The sequence below is a fragment of the Labeo rohita genome, chromosome 16 (assembly GCF_022985175.1).
Source record: "Labeo rohita strain BAU-BD-2019 chromosome 16, IGBB_LRoh.1.0, whole genome shotgun sequence".
NCBI classification, from domain to species: domain Eukaryota; kingdom Metazoa; phylum Chordata; class Actinopteri; order Cypriniformes; family Cyprinidae; genus Labeo; species Labeo rohita.
Window position 1 is genome coordinate 1,192,168 of NC_066884.1, and position 27,910 is coordinate 1,220,077.

A 27,910-nucleotide genomic window follows, 5' to 3' on the forward strand; every position below is an offset into this window, starting at 1 on the left:
CTTCTACTAGTGTTCACCATGGACCTTTGTTAATTTTGTGGGTTTTATATTATTTATATTATCTTAAAACAAAAACTTAAAGTTCAGGAGATCATGTTTGGCATGACCTCTCTTTCTCTCACTCACATACACACTCACGCTAAATTTTAACAGCTTAAAATTTCATTTTATTAAGTTTTAACACAAATTATTAAGGTGTAAACTAAACATGAAAACGAACTTGTGACCCTGGAAGACAAAAAGACACAAAACATTGAAAAGAGCCGGGGCTGGATGCAGGCACATATGCTGATCTTACTGTCTATATGAGAATTTATAACATACATTTATTCTGACATGTTCTTTCACTGACTGAAGTTCAGCTGCAGTAAAGGAAGAGAAGAAGAGACTCTATAACATCTCACTGGTAGAATCTCTCGCCAGTCTATTCTGAATTATCAACACAGTTTCATTGATGATCCAACAGAAAAACTAACCCCAGCATAGAGCGGCTGAGTGAATGTGGTCTGGACTGTGTAGATATGGCTTATTGTGTCAGAGACGCTGTAGAAGGACAGAGTTCCTGCACTGTGATCCACAAACACTCCTATTCTACTGCTGATGGGCTTCAGAGGGAGATCAGTCTCTACGTTATTGTGTATGAATGAGTATCTGGAGGGAGAGCAGATCAAACTCCAGGACTGATCATTACATCCAAACACGCACTCTTTACCCCGTCCCTTCCTGCTGATGCTCTTATATGACACTGATATATACACATCTCCACTCCACTCCAGCTCCCAGTAACAGCGTCCACACACACTCTCTCTACACAACACCTGATACACACCATCAAATCTGTCTGGATGGTCACGATACGACTGGACTGTGCCAATGACAGTAATCACTCTGTTGTTCTCAGACAGACGGAGGAGTTTATTCACTGTGTTCAGATCCAGAGTGAGCTGATGTGAATCTGATGGAGATAAAACACATCAGAATAAGGAATTATGAATCTGTTTGATGTTTTCATGTAGCTGAACTCTTCATGTTCAGTGTATCATCAGTGTGTCAGTACAGATGAGCAGATATCCTGTGCAAATCATCATTTACATCATCAATTATAAAACTCTTCTTTCACTTTCTACAGGAAGAACATGAACACACTCAGTGAGTTTTTCTTCTTGTTTTCTTACTGACTTACATTGTAGGAAATCCTTCCTGGTCCAGAGAACAATGTTGTTGAATGTGACTGTGGAAATCAACAGACATGAACAGTGTGATTCTCATGATCCTGCATCCATTCCTAACACATTTCTAATATGATGTTCTCCATGATATGAGATGATGATGGACTCGTTTCTGAGAGCAGATGAATCTCCAGGACTTTACCTCTGTCTGAGATCTTCTTGAGCTCCTCTTTGCAGAAATTCTCCAGTTTGTCTCTCAGCTGATGGACAGATTTTCTCAGATCATCAGAAGAGAAGAGAGAACTAAAGGAATCATCATTTCCATCTGTAAATTCAGGAGGTGCTGAGAGAGACTGGAAACTCTACAGAAAACAGAAATCAAAACTCATCAGCTCCACACTTCACCCAATAACCTGCACCAACATCAGATTTGACTTGACTGATCTTTAATCACTCCTCAATCCAGCACTTTCACAACATCAGCTTCATTCTTCTCATATTCATTAAATCACATTAGAGCTACAGATTCTAGTATTTGCCACTTACACTAAAACTAAATGTGATTTCCAAGTGATCCCTATCATTCATTTACAACTTAAATGTCTATTTCAACCTGTTGGTTTCTGACACAAGTAAGAAAGACGGCTGCACAAGCAATCAAATGTCTTGTTTTTATTGTTGTGTTCAGCGAAAAGGACTAAATGAATGTTTCTAGACTAGAACTTCTAGATCTCTGTTACCTGCAGGAACTGGATGTGATCCTGTGTGTGTGAAAGCTGCTCCAGCTCAGCGTCTCTCCTCCTCAGATCATTGATCTCCTGCTCCAGTCGCTCCAGTCGTCCTTCAGCTCGACTCACCGCTCGCTTTTCCTGATCTCTGATCAGCCGTATCAGCTCAGAGCGGCTTCTCTCAATGGAGCGGATGAGCTCAGTAAAGATCCTCTCACTGTCCTCCACTGCTGTCTGTGCAGAGCGCTGTTAGGACACACAGTGATTCAGGCTTCAGTGGGACTGAAAGAGACAAGAGAGTCTGAACTGAGACTGAGACAAACTTCTCTTCTTCTCCAGACTCACCTTATGAGACTCCACAGCCTCTCTCAGCTGCTGAAGATCTTTCTCTCTCTGCTGGATTCTCTGCTGGAACGTCTTCTGCGTCTCCTTCAACTGCTTCTGCAGGACAAACAGATGATAGTGAATGTGACAGAAAACTACTGACACTAAATCATCATCTGAATCCACTAAAAGTAGAGCTGATAACTAATGGCTGTAGGTTAAAACTCCAGAAGCGATGATTAGCTACAATCATAATCATAATAATTCGCACGAATTATAAAAAAATTGTTAAAGTGCTCCTGTTATGCCATTTTAAAGGTTGCTAATATTGTTTTAATAGACTCCCAAAACAGGTTTACATGTATGCAAGGTCAAAAAACTAAAAACTAAATAGATTTAATTTGACCCCATTTCTAAATGATTCGTAAGTGACTTGTGCGAAGCAGTTTGAAGAATCAGTCTCTCTAAACCCCTCCTTTCCGTGAGCCCTCACTGCTGTGATTGGTCAGATGGAGCAGTCCTTTATGATTGATCTACCTGCTGATTGGCAGCCCTGGATACTTGTCAATACATAGAAAAGATGGCATCGACTTTACCATAACAATTCCAGCCACAGTCTGACAATGAAACGGCTGAAGTGGCTGATCGACAAGTTAGCACAGACTACCGTGGAAAGTGCTCGCAATTTTCTTATGTAAGCGAACCGGGCACACCTCTGTGTTGTAAACTTCAACATTGTATAATGCATTAAGGCGGCTTTCACACCGAACACAGAAAGCGCTGCGCAGGCCCCTGTTTGTTCAAAAATTAAAGGGATAGTTCAGTGCAGCCCTTCAGACCATAGCGGCAAGAGTTCATTTGAACAATTCGTTTGAACTTTGTCTGTGGCGTGCACGCTCTGGTCGAGGCAGAAACAAGTCGTCCTTGTGCAGCGGAAGCAATTAAAACAAATGGGTTTCATAGCACAGCGCTTTCCGCATTCTGTGTGAAAGCCGCTTCGTGCGCAATCCTTTATCATTTACTCCAACTAATGAGACAGACAGACAGTCAAGCTGCAGCAATCACAAATTGTCAGACTACAGTGGATCCACACCTGAACAACAGAACTACAAAAGGGTGATTTAGCCGGTTAGCAAGATGTGCAGGGCTGTTACACAACATAACATACACAACTACGTATTTTGAACGTTCGCTAGAAAATACAATCTTTGTAGATTCATCTTTTGGAAGTGAATATAAAATAATTTTACTCACAGCATAGGATACAGCGTCTTCTGTATAATGTACGTGTAAATTTCCATGTGACGTAAACTACGTGGAAATTTTACTGTTTGTGGGCAGGCAAGTTGTTCGCAACGTAGAACGTGGGTGGACGTTATGCAAATATGTTACTTTGTGACGTATGGCTGTAACAGAAAAAGATTTGAATTCCTGACGACTCGTTCAGGCAAATGTGAGCCGACTCTTTTTTTTTTTTTTGACAGACAGTAACTTTATTTATCATACACTGTTGGCTTCACAACTTTGCAGATAGTTTATGTTCACATACAGCTACATGACACACTACATGAAAGATCATATTTGAAAAGGCATAGTAGGAGCACTTTAACAAGGAGAGTTCAGCAATATTTCGTTAGTGTCTACTTTTAAATACCTGTTTCTCTGTCCTCTGTGCTGCAGCTGATACAGTGTTGTGGTTTTTATGTTCATCCATCGTACACAGCACACATATACATTTCTGATCAGTGCGACAGAAAACCTCAAGGATCTTCTCATGTTTCTGGCACATCATCTCCTGCAGTCGTCCAGTGGCATCAGTCAAGTTGTGTTTCTTTCCTTTAAACCAACTCTCATGTTGATCAAGGTGATTCTGACAGTAAGAGTTCAGACACATCAGACAGGACTTGACGGCTTTGTATTTTGTTCCAGTACAGACGTCACACTGCACATCTCCAGCTCCAGCGTAACAGTCAGCAGGAAGTTTGGTCTTCTTCAGTTTCTCCACTACTTCAGTCAGCATGGTGTTTCTAGCTAAAGCAGGTCTTGGACTGAAGGTCTGTCTGCACTGAGGGCAGCTGTAGACTCTCATCTGATCCTCCTGATCCCAGCAGTCTGTAATACAGATCTTACAGTAACTGTGTCCACACTGGATGGTCACTGGATCCTTCAGGAGATCCAGACACACTGCACACTTGAACTCATCCTGATCCACCAAAATTCTGGCTCCTGCCATTTTACTGCTTGAATACAGAGACACAAACACACAACAGCTCAACTACACTTTATTTTCTCTTTCCCTGCACTGATGAGTTTAAATACTTTCCTGGTTCTGTGTTTGAGTGACATGTGTAAAACAGGTTTGTTTTCGTGTCTGTAAAGCTGATTCCTCATTCTTACTGCTGTAGAGCCTCATTCCTACTGAGTTCAGTTTCGACACACCTTACTTTTTACTTTTTTTTTTTTTTTACTTACTGTTTACTTTTTGACACACTTGGCTGTTCTTAAAGTAAATTCAAATCAAATTAAACTCGGGAAAGTGGAAAGTGGAAATCTTGATAATTATATTTCAACTACAGGGGTAGGAAAGTTCAATCCTAGAGAGCTGCTGTCCTGTAGAGTTCAGCTCCAACCCTAAACAGACACACCTGAACAATCTAATCAGTGTCCTCAGGAATACTAAGGCTATAGGCAGGTGAGGTTTTTTTCAGAGTTGAAGCTAGACTCTGCAGGATATTGGCTCTCTAGGACAGAATTTGCCTACCCCTGTTCTACTAGATGTTAGTCTCAGACAAACACTCAAACACTGAACTGCTAGAAATGTAGCTTGTGAAAGAAAGATTGCTATTAAATAGCACACCTAGGTTCCTAACTAATGACGAAGAATTGCCAGAGCAGCTATCAAGTATTAGGCAATATTTTAGGTTATTACATGCAGAGGTTTTAGGTCCAATCATTAGCACCTCCGTTTTTTTTCAGAATTGAGTAGTAAGAAATTACTCGCCATCCGGTTTTTTATATCAGCTATGCATTCTGTTAGTTTTTCAGGTTGGTATATTTCACCGGGCCGCTGGGTATCTTCATCATAACAGTGAAAGCTAACACCATGTTTCCTGATGATATCTCCCAAGGGTAACATGTAAAGGGTAAACAGTAATGGCCCTATTACAGAGCCTTGAGGTACTCCATACTGCACTTGTGACCGATATGATAACTCTTCATTCACTGCCACAATTTGATGGCGGCCAGATAAGTATGATTTGAACTTTGCCAAAGCACTACCGGTAATGCCAACATAAATTTTGAGTGTTGTGGTCAATAGTGTCAAATGCAGCACTATGATACAGTAGCACTAATAGAGAGATACAACCACGATCGGATGATAAGAGCAGTTCATTTGTAACTATAATAAGAACAGTCTCAGTACTATGATATGGTCTAAATCCTGACTGGAAATCCTCACAGATACAATTTTTCTCTAAGAAGGAACATAATTGTGCGTATACTACCTTTTTCTAGGCTCTTTGACAGAAAAGGAAACTTGAGGTCGGACTGTAATTAACTAGTTTTTTGGGTTCAGGTTATGTTTTTTTATTGAGAGGCTTAATAACAGCCAGTCTGAAGATTTTAGGGACATATCCTAATAAAATTGATGAATTAATAATAGTTAGAAGCTATAGACCCTATGACTTCTGTAAGCACCTCTTTTAGTAGTTTAGAAGAAATAGGGTCTAACATAAATGTTGCTGGTTTAGATGATTTAACAAGTTCATACAGTTCTTCCTCTCCTGTAGTATAGAATGTGTGTAATTGTTCCTCAGGAGTTCTATGGTGCACTATCTGATGTGATACTGTAGCTGACAGCTGCATGGTTAAAATTTTATTTCTAATAGTATTGATAGTATGCTTTGTTTAGTTAATTTAGCCACTGTATTGAATGGGGTTATGTTTGTTTTCTTCGAAAAGAGATGAAAAGTAATCAGGTCTAGCAGTTTTTAATGCTTTTCTGTAGGATAGGGTACAATCATGCCATGCAGTAAAAAATACCTCTAGTTCTGTTTTCTTCCAGCTGTGGTCCATTTTCCAGGCTCCTCTCTTTAGGGTGCGAGTGTGCTCATTGTACCACGCTGTCAGCAATCATATCTAAATTGCTAAAAAAGAGAGAATCCATAGTTTGTGTTACATCGTCAAGTTTTTCTGAGCTGCTGGATATGTTGAGGAATTGAGATAAGTCAGGAAGATTATTTGCAAAGTCTTTTGTGGTAGAAGTGATGGTTTTACCATAGTTGCAACAACGATTTGATTTTCAACGGCATTAACATCAATTCCATGTGACAGTATTAAATCTACAGTATGATTTTGACAATGAATACATCCTGACGTGTTGTCTAACCCCAATAGAGTTCAGAATGTCTATAAATGCTGATCCCAATGCATCTTTTTCATTACGAACATGAATGTTAAAGTCACCCACTATTAAGACTTTATCTGCAGCCAACACTACCTCAGATAGAAAAATCTTCAAATTCTTTAATATAAAGTCTGTATGGTGCCCTGGTGGCCTGTATACAGTAGCCTGTGCAAACATCACAAGGGATTTATTGTTAACACTTAACACAAATTAAGATGTAACCTAAAAATGTAAACGAATTTTACAGTTAACAATTAAATGCATGACAATAAAAATAGCACCTCACGACACTGGAAGAGAGAACACAAAACACTGAAAAAGACAAGGTCTACATAAGGTGAATAATGAAAATGATTTTTTAACCATCATCGTTTGAATAGAAAAATAATTTTGATAGTAATAACAAAAATCACTACATTAAAATGACACTAAATTAAAAACTAAATGACTGATGTTGATCAACACAAACAGAGTTTGAGAAAGCACAAAAACAAATTGTCACTCAGCAGGACTCACACACACTGATCTTACTGTCTGTATGAGGATTTATTACACACATTTATTCTGAATAAGTTCAGCTGCAGCATTAATGTCATGAAGAGAAAAGATGTTATTGTGCCATAATTCAGCTAGTGCTGCTATATTTAGCTGGTGCTGCAGAACAAACAGATGATAGTAAATGTCACAGAAAACTATGGGCACTAAATTGTGTGAACCAACACATTTGCACTCCCAACTTGTCACATAATGACATTTGGTCAGGACCCCGTGACGTCTCTTTTTGACACCCAGGGTACCCCTTTAGCATCACTTTTGGACGTGCCGGGTCCTCCATTGCTTGTAGTTTGCATTATGCGTCACTTGAATCATTTGAAAAAATCATTTTATATACATCTATATTCATAGATATTTTGGAGCACCTAACCTCACCCCTTCCCTAAACCTACCTACTTCTGAACAGTATAAAACATGCAACAAGCAAATAAAAGTACAACGGGAGGTATTAATAGCAAAAACTGACCATAAAAAGCAGTATAAAAGTATTACAAACAAGGGTGTGTTCTCTGCCATCTCGATCTCTGTCACCTTTCATCACAGACATGTAAATAAAACAACCTGAATCTCAGCAAATACTTGCAACACAGACACGAGAAATGTATAGTTTGGAATGTCTACTTTTAAATGAAGTCACATTGAAAACAAATATTCCGTGATAAAATAATCCATATGAAACCAACCTGAGCTCCAGTTTTTCCTGTCTAAACTCATTATTTCTAATATGATTATACCCACAAGCGACTCCACTTTTCAAATTTTAAGCATCCATGTGAGACACACGGACATGTATACGCCCACATGACCTCCGTAAACAAATGTGAAGATTCATCAAGTTTATCTCAGCTACTTTTCATTTCTGGAAGACACGCTAAGAGGAATAACCCAGAATTTACCTCAGAAGAAGAACGCGGTGCTACATCGCAGCACAATACAGTGGAGGAGATCATTCTTAAGATTACTTGCATCTATTGTTATTGTGTCATTGTGACATAACTTTTTTACTCAGACTTTTCCAAAAGTATAATTCCTGACTACATGACTAATTCCTGACTACGGTAAAACTTTTCAAGAAAGTACCAAGCGCAGAGAGCAACGCATCAACTTCTGCTGTCGAGTCCAGTGCCAGTGGATTAGGGACCTGCACTCCCGCGGGACCCAACGCAATAGAGAGCGGCGCTAGACAGACGGGGAAGTGCGGGCGGGAAGAGACTCTTGTGTGTGTGTGATGCGCAATAATAAAAGATTCACTTGACTCCCGCAAAATAGAAATATCTAAACATAAAATATCTTGAAACAAATAAGTTGTTGTCATCTGATCCTGCTGATCCCAGCAGCCTGTAATGCAGCTCTTACAATAACTGTGTCCACAAGGAATGGCCACTGGATCCTTCAGGAGATCCAGACACACTGGACATGTGAACTCATCCTGAGAAAATCTGGCTTCTGCCATTTTTGCAGCATGAATACAGAGACACGAACACACAACAGCTCAACTACACTTTGGTGTCTCTTTCCCTGCACTGATGAGTTTAAATACTTTTCTGGTTTTGTGTATTAGTGATGTATGTAAAAGATTGTTTTCAGATCTGTAATGTGGGTTCCTCATTCCTGCTCCTGTAGAGCCTAATTCCTACCGAGCTGAGTTTTGACACAGTTGGCTGTTATTAAATTAAAAGTAAAGATTGACTAGTTGATTTAGGTGTGTTTAAACCAGATTAAGTTAAACTAGGAATTTGGAATCTTGATAATGAAATGTCTACAAGATGCCAGTCTCAGACAAACACGCAAAGAATACAAGAGAAGGAGGAAAACACTGCAAAAATGCAATAATACTGGATCCTAATTATTACACTTGTACTGCAGGACCGAAGACTGTCCAGATTTAGGGATTTAAGGTCAACATTTATTGGTTTTACTATCCCTGTGGGGGACATATATATAACATGGGGAATACCAGGTACGCACACTCTGAGGAGGTTCTGGCTTGTCACAGCTTGTTCGGCTAATCAAGTCTGACAGCTGTGATTACAGTGTTTAATCAAGTCCTTTTCTTTACAAGCTTCAGACTTCAGTAAGCTCCTGCTGTTGGCCAGCACTGCTGCTCTAAACACACTCATACACATTTGTGCTTAATAAACCCATGTGAATGAAGTGTTGTGGCCTGCTGGTATCCACCGGAGCGATATATTCCTCTGAGATTGATCAGACTCTGTCTTTGCTCTGCCCTTCAGCTATTTTCTCTGTGAAGTACTGAGTGTTTTCTCTCTGTGTTTGTGTGCAGGTTTTGGGGACGCCGTCAGAGGACACGTGGCCAGGTGTTCACTCTCTCCCGCACTTCAAACCAGGTAAACGTCCTGTTCATCTGACTGTAAATGACTCATCCTGACGTGCCCTTTGAGAAGGTGTCCCGTACGTCCCTAATTGACTCAAGAGGTGTGACGTGTGCCAGCAGACAAGCTCTAGGAGCTCATTAACACATTTATACACACACACATGTTGTGTTTACATGTTTTATGGGGACATTCCATAGGCGTAATGGTTTTTATACTGTACAAACCATATTTTCTATCACCCTACACCTAAACCTACTCATCACAGGAGATTGTGCACACTTTTACTTTCTCAAAAAAACATGATTTATAAGCCTGTTTCCTCATGGGGACCTAAAATGTCCCCACAAGGTCAAAATTTACTGGAATTACTATCCTTGTGCAGACATTTGGTCCCTATAACATGATAAATACCGGGTACACACACACACACATACAGATCTCACTTAACAACCAGCAAACAGCACACATATGAGCACTAGAGAAAGTAACTGCTACTTCTGAAAGTATTTTTTGCAATAATTTGAACAAGTGCACAAAAAATATCTGATTTGACTGCACTCATGTATTATACCGCACGTCTTATATGATTAGCATGTTTTTATAATTACACATCATCTGAAAGTTGAATAAATAAGCTTTCCATTGAGGTATGTTTTGTTAGAATAGGATAATATATGGCAAAAATACCACTATTTGAAAATATGGAATCTGAAGGGGGCAAAAAAGTCAAGTTTTGATATATTTACGGTAGGAAATGTACAAAATATCTTCATGGAATGTAATCTTTGCTCTACTCTATATCCTCATGATTTTTGGCATAAAAGAGAAATCAATGATTCTGACCTATACAACGTATGGTTGGCTATTGCTACAAATATATACCGTGTTACTTGGGTTTTGTGGTCCAAGGTCACATGTGATAGCATCTGTGATGAACATAGTGATATTTAACTTTGGCATCTTAAGATGCATTCCTTCAGGCTTGATATCAGTAGAGTTTGGTTCTCTCGAATGATTGTCATTGATGGCAAATCTGACATATTTTAAGGTGCAAGACTGTTGTATGGCTTTAGAATGGTGTGAGCTGAGATTGCAGCACTCATATATATTAAATTAACCAAATTATATGTGATGCGATCTAGGAAAACATGGTGAAATTTGACCTTTTTTAGGTTTTTAAGGTCTTTATGAAGACCTTAAAAACCGGTTTTTATTTTGTCCATAGCTTGAACGTAACAAAAGTTATGGCTGTTTTAAGTTGCTGATAGCTATGATTTTCAGGAATGGAATTTTGAGAAACACGGGTTTAAAGTGAGACGGCTTTCACTTTCACTTAACGGGTTTAGCGAGAGCTGTCTGTCAAGTCAGGAGTGTTGTACTGCATCATTACACAAACAGAGTAACATCAGTTTTCTGTTGGGTGTGAGCATCATGGGCATAGTCTCTAAACCAGGGCCCAGTCAACTGGTGGCCCACAGGCCCAATCCAGCATGTCAATCATGTTGATCCGGCCCGACTGAGAAGTATGCGCAGGTCACATATGTGGCTTGAATTGTTTCTGCACTAATTAGTTTGTCCACAAGGTGGCAACACAGGTCAGATTGAGGGAAAATGCATTTAGGCACCAGTAGTAGCATTGGTATCAATATTTCATTAATATTAGCCTACTTGGTTAAAAGATGCTATTAAACGCATATTTAAAATATCTTATTTTATTCTTTTTATTTATATCTTATAATTTGGAGGTTCAGTGTGGAATTATGACAATATATAAATATAAGTTTAATCATGATTAATTACAGAAAAATGTGTATTTTTTTTTTTCTTTATTGATTGACAGACAGCACTAATGTTAACCTTTTATGCATGTTGATAATATTAGTCCATTAGTTTTGTGGTGTTCAGGGAAAGCCCCTCATCCACAGCGCATTCTTAGCATAAGAGAAAGACAGTCATTTCTGCTTGCTGCAATAAATGGCTATTTTTCTGCACTAAACAAGTGAATTTTGCCAAGATATTTTCAGAGATGATAGACAAGATGCTATAGAATAATAATTTAATAACCTAATTTTGACAAAAAAATTTACATTAAACCTATTTTTCGAATTTTCTGAAAACATCCCAGCTTGACATCCGATAGGTTTTCCCAGATCGCATCACATATAAACATTCAACAGGTTAAAAATAAACTTTGAGTACAGAACGTATCTGAAAATTATATTATTGTGAAGTAAAGCTATTAAAAATTGCTTTTTGTAAATTAAATAAAGCTGAAATAAAATATTAATATTACATACAAAATTTAACTTGTATTTACATTCTTGGTGCTTAAAAGTGCTGCAAAGACTAAGCTAAAACTGAAAAATAATAATAATTAAAATTAATTTAAATGAAATAGAAATACGACAATGACAAACACATTTAACAAAATTACTAAAATTAAACTAAAATTAAAGTGAAAAAAAAAGTTAATTCAGAATATAAATAAACAGTGTAATAGGAAATAAACAATACTAAAAGAATGCTAAAGGTCAAGTTAAATGCATTGCATTAATAGATTGAGCTCTATGCTCACACATATGAACAGGCAGCATCTGGGGTGGAGGAGTGGATGGAGCGGGTGCATCAGGTGCAATCATCAAACATATTTCAAAGAAAGCGGGTGCCACAGTCCTGACCGCATCGCTGTCTACACTGCTGTGTTTAGGGAATATTTGCATTTATTCACATGCAGTTTGATTCGCTACTGGTGGACTGTCATGATTTTGACTAATACATGATACTACTGTGTGATGCGCATCAGAGGGAATTTAGAAGTGGTATAGGCTACGCAAAGCCGACTGATAAAGAAGTGGGTATACGCAGTATACTTGGGTGTAACCTGCATTACACCACTGTATGTCAATTAAACTCCATTTTGTGTTTTCACTAGTTATTCGCGCCTGCTGCACTCCCGAAACACAGCAAACAAAGCATCTGAGCGTATCTGCTGCTCAAATACACCTAACCCTACACGATACTTTACTCAAACTTTTCGATTATTTCCTTCAATTTTATTTTTATTAAAAACAAATGCCTTTTGGATGTAAAATGAGATGTGAAAAGTCAGAAGAACAATTTCGGCAATAGGCGGAAGCGAACTGGGGTTCAAATTACTCGCTTCACCACTTACAGCAATGGAAATGTTTAAACAGGCGTCTTTTGTAATGTTGTCATGTTAATTTTTTGGGGGAGGATGACCCACCCACATTTAGCCCATGCTAAAACTAGTATGTGATGCATGTTATTCTGAACTTTATAAAATGCTATCATACTACTCTTACTTTATATAAACTCTTATCTTTATATAATAGTAAGACTAGTATTGCTATTCTCAATTTATACTTTGTCATTGTTTGATCAGACTGACAGCCTTTGACACAAAATTAGATAAAAATGCAAATAAATACAATTTATAAAGGTATATCACATATAAATTATGTTGATAATTAGAAAATTAAACATGCATTATGATGAGGTCACATGACAACAGTTTAATGCAGCTCAGTGTGTAGTCTGCAGTGCACTAGTGTTGCATTGTGAGGACACACTGCCCTCTGCTGAACACCTCTCCAGTGACGCTGACATCATCAGAGAGAGACAGACGCCTAACGAGCCTGTTTTCAGAATAAACCGTTACGCTAATAAAGATCTGATGGTCTCAGGTGTGAGATCAGAGCACAGATACAGAGCCGTTCCGATCGAAACACTCCCAATCCTCCAGTTCTGATATTCCTCAAGGTGACCTTAAATAAAACAGCATCACTGCAGCCACAAGCGTCCCAGTGAAACCTTCAGTAAATCTCCATTAGACACCCTCTCTGCTCTGTTAGTGTGTAGTATCACCGTTACATGTAAAACTGTACATTTTGGTTCACAGCTTTTGAAAAAATTCAAGCCTAGTCACAAATAGATAAAGTGTCATAAAATAAACACTCAAGTGTGTATTTTGGATGTTTTCGTTCAGCTAGACTGAAAGACATGCTATGAAAAGCTCCAAATCTCTGTCCAGAAAAAGAACAGTGGTTTTGGCTGGATTGTCTCAGTATGTGTTAATAATTGCATTGGTGTAGTTCAGAGCTGTAGCAGCGGAGGGCAGTGTTTACTGCACTTTTGCACTATGAGCAGCTGAGATGTCATATAATCCTGTATGAGAGCAGATCAGTGTTTTCTGCTTAGAAAAATGCTGTTTCTTTGTGCTGTTAATGCACACTCACTGCTGATGGAAGTGTTAGAGATCGGTTGTGGTATGTTCAATTGCAGGTCATTAAATAAGGTGCATTGATTGGAAATGTGATCTGTGTGTTTGTGTGTACCGACACATTTCATACCTGAATGCCCGAGCGGATGGTGCGTATTGATCCAGTCCACAGGAGGCCGAACTAATGAATCGACATCTAGAACAAAGAGACTGAGTTCAGAATAACATACTGACGTACTGAAACTATACTGCAAACATATGTTTGGGGTCAGAAAGATCTTTGTTCATCTGTGAATCCTGAAAAATAAAATGTACAGTATCATGGTTTCCACAAAAATATTGTGCAGCACAATTGTTTTCAACACTGATAATAATCAGCATATTAGAATGATTTCTGAAGAATCATGTGACACTGAAGACTGGAGTAATGATACTGAAATTTCAGATTTGATCACAGAAATAAATTACATTTTACAGATATTCACACAGAAAACAGCTGTTTTAAACTGTAAAATATTTCTGATTTTTTACAGTATTTCTGATCACATAAATGCTGCAAGCAGTAAGTTTAGTAAGCAGTAGAGACTTTTTTTAAAAAAAATATATTTTTTCAAAAATCTTACAGACCCCAAACTTTTGAACACTACTGTTCAGTGATGCATTGATGCAACTTGACATGCTATGTATATAAATCTAGTATTCTGTGTGTAACATATGTTAGGCATGTTTTCTGCTGTTAATGAGAGAATATAAACACATTGAATCTCACTGCAGCATCATGAGTTTGAGTTCTTCATTTGTTGTTTGTGTCTCACCTGCAGATCGATTCACTGTCTACAGTCCCAAGAAACTCAGACAAGCCTGGAATAAGTAAGTGACCCCAACTTTTTTGGTTTTGTGCGTGTGGGTTTTTTTTTTTATAGCAGGTTTTTGTTGGGTGAATGTCAAAGTGTGTTTTAGATACTGTAATGTCTATTTCTTGTAGGTTTCTCACCATTTGTTGTCAAAAATCAGCTGAGATCTTCTCTATATCACAGTCATTTTAACTAGACAGCAATGACAGCAAATTGCAATTTAATTTCCCCTGAAAAGAAGAGATCTTGACAGTGTCTCAAATCAAAGGCTATAAGACTATTAAACCATTTAAATATATTTTATATTGTTTACTATATTTCTTTACCCAGTTTTAGAAGAAACATCTGAGATGAGGTTAATATTTTAATGAAATAAACTAAATATATCTGTGAGCTATGAAAGAGCAATATCTGAGCAATAACATTTTGTTGTTTTGCTGTTTGCATAAACAGTCATTTAGTGTGATTAATTTTTAAAAGTTAATATATGGTCTTATTATTCATAATATTAAGGCGAGACACTGCAGGTGAATAGGGTAAAAAAATAACTACATTAATAATTGCAAACATTTTTTGTATTACAATGTTAGGTTTAAATATATTTAATGAAATATGTGCTAATTTACTTAAAATTACATACAATTCTAGTACAAACAATTTCAAAATTCTTAATTTCTGTGACATGTTAGAGTCAAATGTTTTTACAGAGGGATTCATTTCAGAGGGATCTCATTTTTTGTCACTTCATAATTCAGAAAATACTTTAATTTCACAGTTTTGGGGGGAATCAAATGTTTTATATAATCAAGCAAATTATATATGAACAAATCCTTCTGTAAAATAAAAATAAAATATGCAAAGTTGGGTGTGTGTGAGTGCTAACTTACTGAAGTGGAGATTTATGGATCAGTGTTGGAGAAAAAACTCATTTTTTAGAGCACAGTGTTTAAAATTATGTATTATTATGGAAATATACTGACACAAATAGATAAAGGGCTATAGAAGAAACACTTAATGTATTTTGGATGTTTTCTTTCTACTAGTCTAAAAACACAGTTTATGAAAAACCAAAAAGCATCAAAACTTGACAGGTGCATGAAAAAACAGTGTTTTTGCCTGCAGTGTCTTCCCTTAAATCACCTTATTTCCCCTGAAAAGAAGAGATCTTGACAGTGTCTTAAACTGTGCTCAGTTAAATCAAAGACTATAAGACTATTAACCCATTTAAGTATGTTTTATATGTTTTTTTATTTCTTTACCCAATTTTAGGAGAAATATCTGACATGAGGTTAATATTCTAATAAAATAAACTAAATATATCTGTGAGCTATGAAAGAGCAATATCTGAGCAATAACATTTTGTTGTTTGCTGTTTATATAAACAGTTATTCAGTGTGACAAATTAATTTTTAAAAGTTAATATATGGTCTTATTATTCATAATATTAAGGTGAATAGAGTAAAAAGAACAACAACTAATAGTTATCACCTTACTCACTTGATTGATTACATTGATAATTGTAAACATTTGTATTACAATGTTAGGTTTAAATATGCAAATGATGCAATATTTAATGAAATATGTACTAATTTACTTAAAATGACATAAAATTCTAGTACAAACAGTTTCAAAATTCTCAATTTTTTTTTTTTTTGACATATTAGAGCCAAATGTTTTTACAGAGGGATCTCATTTTTTGTCACTTCCTAATTCAGAAAATACCTAAACAGAAAATAATATATTTTCACAATTTTGGGGGAATAAAATGTTGTATATAATCAAGCAGATTATATATGAACAAATCCCTCTGTAAAAACCTTCAGAATATAGACAGGAATAAAAAATGCAAAGTTGGGTGTGTGTAAGTGCTAAATTACTGAAGTGGAGATTTATGGATCGGTATAGGAGAAAAAACTCATTTTTTAGAGCACGGGCCTTTAAAAATATGTATTATTATGGAAATATATTGACGCAAATAGATAAAGTGTTATAGAAGAAACACTTAACAGTGTCTTTAGGATGTTTTCTTTCCACTAGTCTAAAAAAAAAAGCACTTACCAAAATCTCAAATTTGACAGGTGCATGAAAAAACAAAGTTTTGCCTGCAGTGTCTCCCCTTAATAGAATTATGCAAAAGTTGTTTAATAGATTTAGATTAGGTGAAGAACATCTGTCTGTATTTTGAGGTTGTCTGACTGTATGTGTGCTTGTGCAAGTGTGTTTGCAGTGTTCAGTGCTCCTGCTTTCAAACAGTCGTCACCCTCATCTTTCACGTCGGCACATCACGGATGCTGCGTAATAACGCTGAACGTTCCCAATCCCAAGAGAAGCACAGAGAAACAAAGAAAGAGCACAATTCTGTGTTTCTCTTGCTCTCGTCTCTCACACAGCAGACGTGTTTATACACACCAACACTCACACAGATCAGCACAGCCGTTCATCAGCTGTTCTCATCACTTCATTATTTGATGAATTACAGCAGCCATTATTAGAAACAATCAAAAATGTGCTTTTTATTTGTTTTCCTCAATAGCAGTGAGGTTAAATCGAGTGCTACTGATGACTTTTGCTTAAGTCACCTGTGTCTCAGTTGTTTCACCTGACAAAATGACTGAAATAATCTCAAACGCATGTCCTCTAGTTTCTTTTAATGATTTAGAAATAAGCCTATTCTGCTCACCGAGGCTGCATTTATTTGATCAGAAATACAGTAAAAATTGAGAAATATTATTAAAATTTAAAACAGCTGTTTTCTTTGTGAATATTCATTAAAATGTAATTTATTTCTGTGATCAAATCTGAATTTTCAGCATCATTACTCCAGTCTTCAGTGCCACATGATCTTCCAGAAATCATTCTAATATGCTGATTTGCTGCTCAACAAACATTTCTGATTGTGAGCAATGTTGAAAACAGTTGTGCTACACAATATTTTTGAGGTGATACATTTTATTTTTCAAGATTCACTGATGAATAGTAAGTTCAAAAGAACAGTGTTTGTTTGAAATATATTTTTTTGTAACATTGTAAATGTCTTTATTGACACTTTTAAGCAATTTAATGCAACTTTGATAAAAAGTATCAATTTCACACACACACACACACACACAAAAGTAAATTGCATCAAATCCGCTTTATCAAATTGCATCTAAAGTGAAACTTAGTCTTGAAAAAATATCATTAAAATTAAAACGAAGTATAAAATGTAGAACAAAAGTTACCTTGGTCTTTTCTCATAATCAGCTGATGTTTTGTGAAATTCTGCAGTCTCATCTCTTCTTATTATCTTAAAAAAAAACAACAGCAGCTGTATGAATGGGAGCTTCAGCTTTGCTCAGATGCAAACTGAAATCTATAGATTTTAGCTTTTAATCACAGGGACACTCATGTACAGACACACATATTATGTTAAAGTGCTGAAAGTGCCGCTGGTGGACAGAAACTTCATGTTTCTTTAATGTGTTAATGCTGCAGAGGCCTAATTATCCACATGCATTTGGAGTCTTTTACACACGTTTTCTCATTAGTACGAGTGTGTGTGTGTTCATTCAGGAGTTCAGTCCTCACACACACTCAGCCTTAGGCATGAAAACACATTATACAAGATGAGAATGCGTGCAAACGACTCAGTCGACTCAGTGATCGTCATCAGGCCAGATGTGTTATTATTAAGATCTGTAGATATAAGCATGTTAACAGTTAAACTTGCTCTTCAGGACATTTGTTCTGTCAAAACCGTGTTTGAGCTAAAAATAAATCTAGATATCCAGTGACAACAGTTTTTATTGTTTTAGGTTTAGTTAACTGTATGTGAATATCTTCTGGATGAGTGTTACTCGTGCACGTGTGTGTTTATGTGAGCTTCTGCGGTTGTGTTTTTGTTGGTCTTTGTCTTTGCGGTTTAGAGGACGTTTGTGGGTGAAAACTCACTTTGCATTTTTCGACTCCAAAAAAGTCAACAAACATTCTTCCAGCCTCACGTCAGCGGGAGTGAAGCTGACAGAGAGCCTGAGCTGTGAGCGTGTGTGTGTGTGTGTGTGTGTGTGATGCTCTTGGCACTGTGCTCATGTGTGTTTATATCTGTGTGTGTGTTGGCAGGCTGGGTTATGTAGATCATGCTGAAGAACTGGCTTCCAGATTTCTCCAGTGCTTCCCAAAGAACCGTCTCTCGGCCCAGGCGGCGCTTCATCACGAATACTTCAGCCATCTGCCCCCGAGACTCTGGGAGCTGCCTGACAGTCAGTGAACGCACATCACATCACTGCCATTCTCACTCGCTGTGTTCACAATCACATACTTCCACATTTACCATATGGCATAATGACATATTACCATGTTTTCATACCACAGATGATGCTATTTTGCAGTATGCATGCATAATACTACAACAGCGTTTTACTGCCACTTAAAAAAACTAAGATTATGAGATTAAAGTCGTAATGTTTCGAGAATAAAGTCAAAATATTATGACAATAAAGTTGAAATATTTAGAGAATAAAGTCACAATATTATGAGAATAAAGTCAAAATGTTTAGAGAATAAAGCCAAAATACTATGAGAATAAAGTTGAAATATTACGAGAATAAAGTCGAAATATTATGAGAATTACTACACGAATAATGTCGCAATACTATGAGAATAAAGTAAAAATATTTCGAAAATAAAGTCGAAATATTACAAGAATGAAGTCAAAATATTTAGAGAATAAAGTCGAAATATTATGAGAGTTACAAGAATAAAGTCGAAATGTTTTGAGAATAAAGCAGAAATATTACGAGAATAAAGTTGAAACATTACGAGAATAGTGTCTAAATGTTTCGAGAATAAAGTTGAAATACTGCAAGAATAAAATGAAAATACTATGAGAAAAAAGTGAAAATATTTCGAGAAAAAAAGTCGAAATACTACAAGAATAAAACTGAAATACTATGAGAATAAAGTCAAAATATTACAAGAATAAAGTCAAAATATGAGAATTACAAGAATAAAGTCGAAATGTTTCGAGAATGAAGTTGAAATACTGCAAGAATAAAATTGAAATACTATAAGAAAAATGTGAAAATATTTCAGGAAAAAAAGGTAAAAAAAACTATGAGAATAAAGTCGAAACACTACAAGAATAAAGTTGAAATATTTTGAGAATAAAGTCGAAATATTATGAGAATTACTGGACGAATAATGTTGAAATACTATGAGAATAAAGTAAAAATATTTCGAAAATAAAGTCAAGAAAATAAAGTCAAGAATTTAAATAGTAGAATTGAAAGTTATAATATTTTGAGAATAGATCCTATATTGCGCATGCAAAGGCTCAGATTGAGAGCACCGGGAGAAGTTTCCAGACCAGTCCATTTCAAGGACTCAAGAAAACAGTTCAGTATCAAGAATATGCTCTTTATGAACAGACTGAACAGGAACAATGTTTTATTCCACTCACACTGACCTGATGCATGTGTCAGAATGTGCATTATGTAAGCAGAGCACACTGGATAGAATACTGTATCCCATAATGCAATGCAGTACACTTGACCTTTCATTTACAGTGTGATGCTTGGACTGGAAGAAATCAACCAATATCCTGTGTGACTGTTTATTTAAAAAGCCTAAAAAATGTGTTTGCACAAACTATTTGATTATTATGAATTACACCCATTGAGTGTGGAATGTGGTAATAAATTTCACACTTTCACTTACAAGTCTTTCAAAAATAGCATCCAGTGTAAAGTGTTTGCTCCACAGTATGCGGGTGTAGTTTCGTTGTTATATGTTTAAAGCACATTATACAAGCGTTGTGTATGAAATGTGCTTTTTAAATGACATGTTTTTCTTCAGTGTAAACTGTGCAGTCGACAGATTGTTAGTATTCCATTCTGAACACCTCCGTTTTCAGTCTGTGTGTCCTTCCTTCACTGTCAGCGTCTCCTGCCCTCCTCCATCAGTGTTTTACTGTCTCCGTCTCAGTGTCTTCCAGACGTGTGTCTGGAGCTGAATACCAAACGCCGCTCAATTTGAGCTCGTTGTGGTGATGCTGATGCTCACGTGCTAATTCACACAGATTCATGTGTTTCTGCCACATCACGCTCTTCGCACACAGCTTCAGTTTCCCTGGAGAGCGGCAGACTGACACGCTTTCCTGATTTACCAAACCCAAATACTCCGGAATTGGTTACTGTCAGCAGTGTGGAACTCTTGATTCTGATTGGTCGATGCACGTTTTTCAAATTGTTACAAAGTTTCAAATGAGCAGCATTTCAAAGAGACCTGCAGAAACAAAACAACACAAACTGCTCAAGCAAATCTGTTTGTGATTGTATTAAACATAATGAAAAACAGATGATAGATACTGAAGGTGTGAAGACACATGACGCTCCAAACACTCATCATTTTACTGTATAACAGTGTTAAAAACAGTATTTCAACAGATGTTTGCTACATAGTCGTTACATGACTTTGCTAATTGCATGTTTAGTTCTTTATTTTGCTGTTTTGAATTCCAAAATGTAATTCGATTTTATGTAAAATTATTGTTTGGCAGTTTAATCAAATAATGATTTAAAAATCGGTGTTTTGAGAAACAGAAACTTCTGAATTTTTTTAGGTATTTTATTGAATAATTGTACATTTTGATATGTAAGAGTACTGCAAAAACACTGTAATCCTTCAGTGTTTTGTCATTCTTTGATGCATTGACTTCTTACAATTCTGACTTTTTTCCTAAGAAATTTAAAAATATGTCTCATCATTTTTTTCTCTTGGAATTTGGAGTTGATTTCTTACATTTTTGACTTTTGTCTTCTGAGGTTATATCTTGCAATTATATATATATATATATATATATATATATATATATATATATATATATATATATATATTTATTTATTTATATTTTGTATTTCTGAGTTTACATCTAAAGTTTTTTTTTCCTAAGAAATCTAAATTTATATTTCACAATTATGACTTTTTCCCTAAGAATTCTAAGTTTAGATCTTGCAAATATGATTTTTTTTTTTTTTATAATTTAATTCTAAGTTATAAAACAATTTTTAAGTTATTCTACAAGTTATTTACAAGTTATTCTACAATTCTGACCTTTTTTCCGAAGAAATCTTAATTTATGTCCCATATTTTTTTTTTAAATTGGAACTTGGAGTTGATTTCTTTCTGACTTTTTTCATGTAATTCTGAGTTTACATCTACAATTATGACTTTTTTCCTAAGAAATCTAAAATTATTCTTGTAGTTCTGGCTTTATATCTCACAATTATGATTTTTATTTTTTTATATTCTGAGTTTACATCTACAGTTATGACTTTTCCCCCCATGAAATCTGAATTCATATTTTGCAATTATGACTTATTCTGGTAATTCTGAGTTTATGTCTCACAATTCTGACTTTTTTTCCCTAAGAAATCAAAATGTAGGTCTTGCTATTATTTTTTTTTTAATTCTGAGTGTACAATTCTGACTTTTTTCCTAAGAAATCTTAATTTATGTCTAATAATTTTTTCCTCTTGGAATTTGGAGTTGATTTCTTACAGTGTTGACTTTTTCTTGTAATTCTAAGTTTATGTCTCACAATTATTTTTTTTTTTTTTTTGTAATTCTGAGCTTACATCTACAATTATGACTTTTTTTTCTAATTTTCTAAATATTTTGTAATTATGACTTTTTCTCAGAAAAATTTGATCTTGCAAATATGATTTTTTTTTCTTAATTCTAAATTTACAGCTACAATTCTTTTTTCTGAAGAAATCAATTTTTTTAAAATTGGAATTTAAAGTTGATTTCTTACAGTTTTGACGTTTTCTTACAATAAGTTTACATCTACAATTATGACATTTTTCCTAAGAAATCAAAATTTATATTTTGCAATTTTGACTTTTTCCCTCAGAATTCTGAAGAAATCTTAATTTATGTCTCATAATTTTTTTCTCTTGGAATTTGGAGTTGATTTTGACTTTTAAGTTTTGACTTTTGCTTGTAATTCTGAGTTTGTCTCGCAATTATGTTTTTTTTCTTTTTTTTTTTTTTGTAATTCTGAGTTTACATCTACAATTATGATTTCCCCAACGAAATATTTTTTAAAAAGCTAATTGTGACTCTTTATCTCACAATTCTGACTTTTTTATGTTTATGTATTGCAACTTTTTGCAATTCTGACTTCACGTCTCATACAGTAGTTCTTTTTCGGCACAGAATAAAACAAAGTAATTGCAACTCTTTATCTCACAATTTTTTTTTTGCACAAACATGTCTATATATATACATTTTAGATTTTTCTTATCAGAATTAAGTATTTATATCTTGCAGTCCTGAGAATTTTTTGAGAAAAAAAGTCAGAATTGTGAGATAGAAAGTTGCAATGTTATTTTTTTATTGTTTTATTCCATGATAAACATAAGCTTCTGTAAGTTTGTGTTCAACACTTACAAAAACATGGAGCTGCTGGTTGTGTTTTTCGAGCAGCTCAAGGCCTCTTGTCATGTCTAATATGACATGCATCCATAATCCGGACGTCAGACCCCCATAGAGGACGCTGACGGCCGCTGATCTGCTCCATTAGCAGGCGACACAACTGTAGCATAGACACGTTAGGTTCTACACATCAGAAAACAGGCGCTTGCGTTAGACGAGCGACGAGCGAGTCATTTGAATGCGAGAATGAGGTTTTTAATTTCCCAGATTAGGAGCGGCATCTGAATTAATCCTGTTATCAGCTCACAGCAGGCCGTGCGGGAGGGAGGGAGGAGGCGGGGCTCCGGCGAGGAGGCGGAGCTCTGACACACACGGCGCAGCGCCGCTTTTGAAGCAGAAGAATGAAGGGAAATTAATTCTGTTGTTTCATATACGCTCGCAGTTCTATCACAAAAGAGAGCGGCTGCTGCTGGGGGAGGACGGACCGTAATTAACATTTCAGCTCACGCTTTGATTGATACGCCAAATGCGGCGGGAGGATTTATGACATTTATTAAATGAAATTTAATGCAAGCGCTGATGTGTTTATTTATTTTGGTTTTATGTCTTTATTAGTGCTGTTTTTGAAGTTGAATGTTAAAAAACACTTAGCAAGCATATAGAAAAGCCGTAATTAATCAATATTAGTTCATATATTTTCCTTCTACATACTCAGCATCTCTCTGTATATTTATTTTATATATTCTTTATATTTATAAACAGTATAGTAAACAGACCTCCAGAAAAAAGGAATAAGAACCAAAAAAAACATTCATTTTAAAATTTTAATTTTAAAAATTTAAAAAGTATCATGTCTTTCTGGAATTTTGAATTTCCTAGTTACATATTTCCTCATTTTTAACTTGTCATCATTTTTCTTGTCATCATCATCGTTTTCTCATCTTTTTTTTTTTTGAAGACTGATTTTTTTTTTTTTTTTTTTTACAATCTACAATTTTTTTTCATAAGAAATATTTTTTAAAAAGCTAATTGTGACTCTTTATCTGACAATTCAGACTTTTTTTGCACAAATTGTACGTTTATGTATTGCAGCTGAATTCTGACTTTACATGTTCTTGTGTCCTTGTTTTTCAGTGTCTTCAATCTTCACCGTTCCCACCGTTAAGTTACAGCCTGAATCTGGCGACAGCATCCAGGTGTGCAGTAAGACCAACAGTCACGGCAAAGCGACGTCAAACAGCAAACACTGACCCGGACGAGCCGCCGCCGGGAGCCAAAACAGGTACGACACGTCTGACTGTCTCCGCTGGTGTTTGCTATGGCACTAGTGTGCGGTTTATGGCATACTGCAAATTATTTAGTGCATACTGTTGATTAAAAACAGTATGCAATCAACATTTCAACCGATGTTTGCTACGTAGTCATCATGTGACCTTTTCTAATAGCATATTTAATTGGTTATTTTGCTTTTTAATCACATTTTGTGTAAAATTGCAATTTTGTTGTTCAAATTTTAAAAAATTATCCAAGAATCTGTATTTTTTTTAATATTGAAGTGAATTTTAAGTACATGCACGCATGCATTTTTTAAAGAAGTCTTTTCATGGCTGCATTTATTAGATAAAAAATACAGTAAATACAGTAAAAATTGTGAAATAATATTACAATTTAAAATAACTCTTTTCTATGTGAATGTGTTGTAAAATGTAATTTATTTCTGTGATGCACAGCTGAATTTTCAGCATCATTACTCCAGTCTTCAGTGTCACATGATCCTTCAGAAATCATTCTAATATGCTGATTTGCTTTTTAAGAAACATTTCTGATTATTACAGTTGTTTTTAAATTTATTTTGATCAAATAAGATGCATAAATACAGTCTTTTCTTTAAAATAAGCAAGAGTGAGAATGATTTCTGAAGGATCATGTGACACTGAAGACTGGAGTAATGATGCTGAAAATTCAGCTGCGCATCACAGAAATAAATTACAGTTTAACAGATATTCTCATTTAAAACAGTTATTTTAAATTGTAATAATATTTCACAATTTTACTGTATTTTTAATCAAATAAACAGTCTTGGTAAGCAGAAGAGACTCTTTTAAAACATTAACTCTTTTAAAAGTTGTAATTATTCTAAACATTTGACTGACAGTGTGAAAAGTGTTGGCTTTGAGTGTATGTGTGTGCATTTCCATTGCATTAGCCCATATCATATGTGACCCTGGAGCACAAAACCAGTCGTAAGTAGCATGGGTAGTTTTGTAGCAATAGCCAAAAATGCATTGTATGGGTCAAAATTATCGATTTTTCTTTTATGCCAAAAATCATTAGGATATTACTAATGTAAATATATCAAATATATCCTACTGTAAATATATCAAAACTTAATTTTTGATTAGTAATATGCATTGCTAAAAACTTAATTTGGACAACTTTAAAGATGATTTTCTCAATATTTTGATTTTTTTGCACCCTCAGATTCCAGATTTTCAAACAGTTTTATCTCTGTCAAATATTGTCCTGTCCTAATGTTAAAAGATTGACTCTCATGACAGGTTTTGTGGTCCAGGGTCACATATGACTTAACATTGACTTAATGTTGACAATCGGCCACTGTGTTCTGTAGATGTCAGTATTGGTCATTGATAAAGTAATGCGTTAGTCTGCCGTTCATAACATACAGCACGTCCGGATTCACTCATGCAGGTCAGCAGAGGCCGTTCTCATTGTCCAGAAAGAGGGTGTATTTGCATGTAATTTGTGGTGTGGACGAGCACATCTCACGCGGCTGGATGAAGCTCATAATGGAGGGAGAGAGGCCTCTGCGGGGATTAGCAGCCCAATTACAGGCAGGTGCGCTGGGAGATTTACGTCTGAACCGCAGGGAGCCGCAGACCTCTGAACCCCAAACACACAGAATAATGACACCAGCAGACTCATCACGGTCATTTCAGAGCTTCACGTGCGGCAGCTGGACCGAACGAGAGCTGATGGGCAAAAGTTAGATAATTAGCTTTTTTTAATGGTTTTGAAAGTCTCTTCTGCTCACCAAGGCTGTATTTGTTTGATCAAAAATACTGTAAAATTCTGAAATATTATTGCAATTTAGAATAGCTGTTTTCTATGTAAATGTATGTAAAATGTAATTTATTTCTGTGATGCGCAGCTGAATTTTCAGCATTATTACTCCAGTCTTCAGTGTCACATGATCCTTCAGAAATCATTCTAATATGCTGATTTGCTGCTCAGTTATAACAAATTATTATTGGTTATTAGAATCAATAATGGTTTTTATTTTTTATCAATGTAGAATTTTTTTTAATCAATTTTTTAACCAAAACAAAAAGGGGACAAAAAAGATGCTTGTTAATTAAAATTATAATTATATAATTATATAGAATAGAATTATAAAATTATATAATTATAATTCCTGAAATCAAAATAATAATTAATAATATTAATTTTATTATTAATTATTAATATTAATAAAAAAAAAAACAATGAGAAATTTTGTAAGGTTAGTTTTAGGCCATAAAGATTTTTAGGGAATAAAATGTGTTTAATTGCAATAAAAATAATGTCACAATGTAACATATAATATCATTATAAATATTATTATTATTATTATTATTATTATATAAATATTATTATTGTTATTATATTATTATAAAAATATGGGGGGGGGGCGTAATGGTTGTAAAAAATTACATAAATTATTTATGTATTTATTGTAGTATACATAAAATATTATTTTCCCCAAGTGTCAAAAAAAAAAAAAAATTAAATGATAACACAAATATTTAGGGACTCATTTTAGGACAATTACAAAAAAATTAAGCTTTATTGTCTTTGTGGAAAATATATATTATTAGATTTTTTAAGCAAAAAATATTGACAAAAAGATGCTTAAGAATAAAATGATAAAAGAAAATATTTTGAGCCTAATTTAGGCTATTTTAAAACTTTGAGCCTTCATTTCTTCATTCAAAATATAATTCCTGAAATCAAAATAATAATAATAATAATAATAATAATAAAGATTATATATATTTTTGTAAGGCTATAAAATGTTTAGGCATTATTTTCTTTGTGAAAAATATATAGTATTTGATTTTTCAAGCAAAAAATGGGCAAAAAATATGCTTGTTAGGAGTAAAATGATAGGAAAAAATATTTTGAGCCTATTTTTAGGCTATTTTACAACTTTTAGGCCTCATTTTTTTTCATGCAAGATATAATTCCTGTAATTGTGAGGGAAATGTCACTAAAGATCAATCTTGTTATATCCAACACAAAATATCTTAGCAAGTGTGGTTAATTTTTAAAAGTATTTCTTTACTTTTCAAATGAAAAGATGCTGCTTTGATGAATAAAAAATTTCAAAAGAACAGCATTTAGTTAAAATTTAAATCTTTTGTAACATTGTAAATGTCTTTTCTGTCACTTTTGATCAATTTAAGTATACATTTATTTATATCAAATCAGCATATTAGAATGATTTCTGAAGGATCATGTGACACTGAAGACTGGAGTAGTGATGCTGAAAATCCAGCTTTGATCACTGAAATAAATTACATTTTACAATATATATACACATAGAAAACAGCTAATTTAAATTATAATAATATTTCAGAATTTTTACAGTATTTTTGATCAAATAAATGCAGTCTTGGTGAGCAGAAGACACTTTATTCAAAAACAATAAATCTTAAATGAGCAGTAGTGCAGTGGTGTAAAGCATTCAACTGGGTACATTCTGAATGTAAATGTCATACTTTCTCAGATTGTAATGAACTTTTTATTTGCTCAGTACATTTCCTGTCATTAGACTGGTTTAAAAATCATAGTTTCCACCTAAAAGAAGTTCTCTCAGCAGTG

At 34.9% G+C, this 27,910-nt stretch overlaps 2 protein-coding genes across 4 annotated transcripts in view; one reads left to right on the forward strand and one right to left on the reverse strand.

Annotated features, from left to right (window-relative positions):
• The window catches only part of cdk14 (cyclin-dependent kinase 14), a 230,623-nt gene that overhangs the window by 161,086 nt on the left and 41,627 nt on the right, over positions 1 to 27,910 (forward strand). For all 3 annotated transcript variants that reach the window (XM_051132266.1, XM_051132268.1, XM_051132269.1), the window contains 4 exons: positions 9,469 to 9,532; positions 14,582 to 14,630; positions 18,713 to 18,852; positions 24,164 to 24,311. In XM_051132266.1, the coding sequence (XP_050988223.1) occupies positions 9,469 to 9,532; positions 14,582 to 14,630; positions 18,713 to 18,852; positions 24,164 to 24,279 (369 nt within the window). In that variant the 3' untranslated portion in view covers positions 24,280 to 24,311. The remainder of the gene's footprint in view (positions 1 to 9,468; positions 9,533 to 14,581; positions 14,631 to 18,712; positions 18,853 to 24,163; positions 24,312 to 27,910) is intronic.
• Positions 318 to 4,530, reverse strand: LOC127179021 (tripartite motif-containing protein 16-like). The gene is made up of 6 exons (XM_051132265.1): positions 3,876 to 4,530; positions 2,243 to 2,338; positions 1,910 to 2,143; positions 1,372 to 1,531; positions 1,184 to 1,231; positions 318 to 955 (listed from the first exon to the last, which is right to left on the reverse strand). Exons 1-6 carry the CDS (start codon positions 4,452 to 4,454, stop codon positions 438 to 440), a joined length of 1,635 nt encoding a protein of 544 aa, XP_050988222.1. The 5' UTR covers positions 4,455 to 4,530; the 3' UTR covers positions 318 to 437.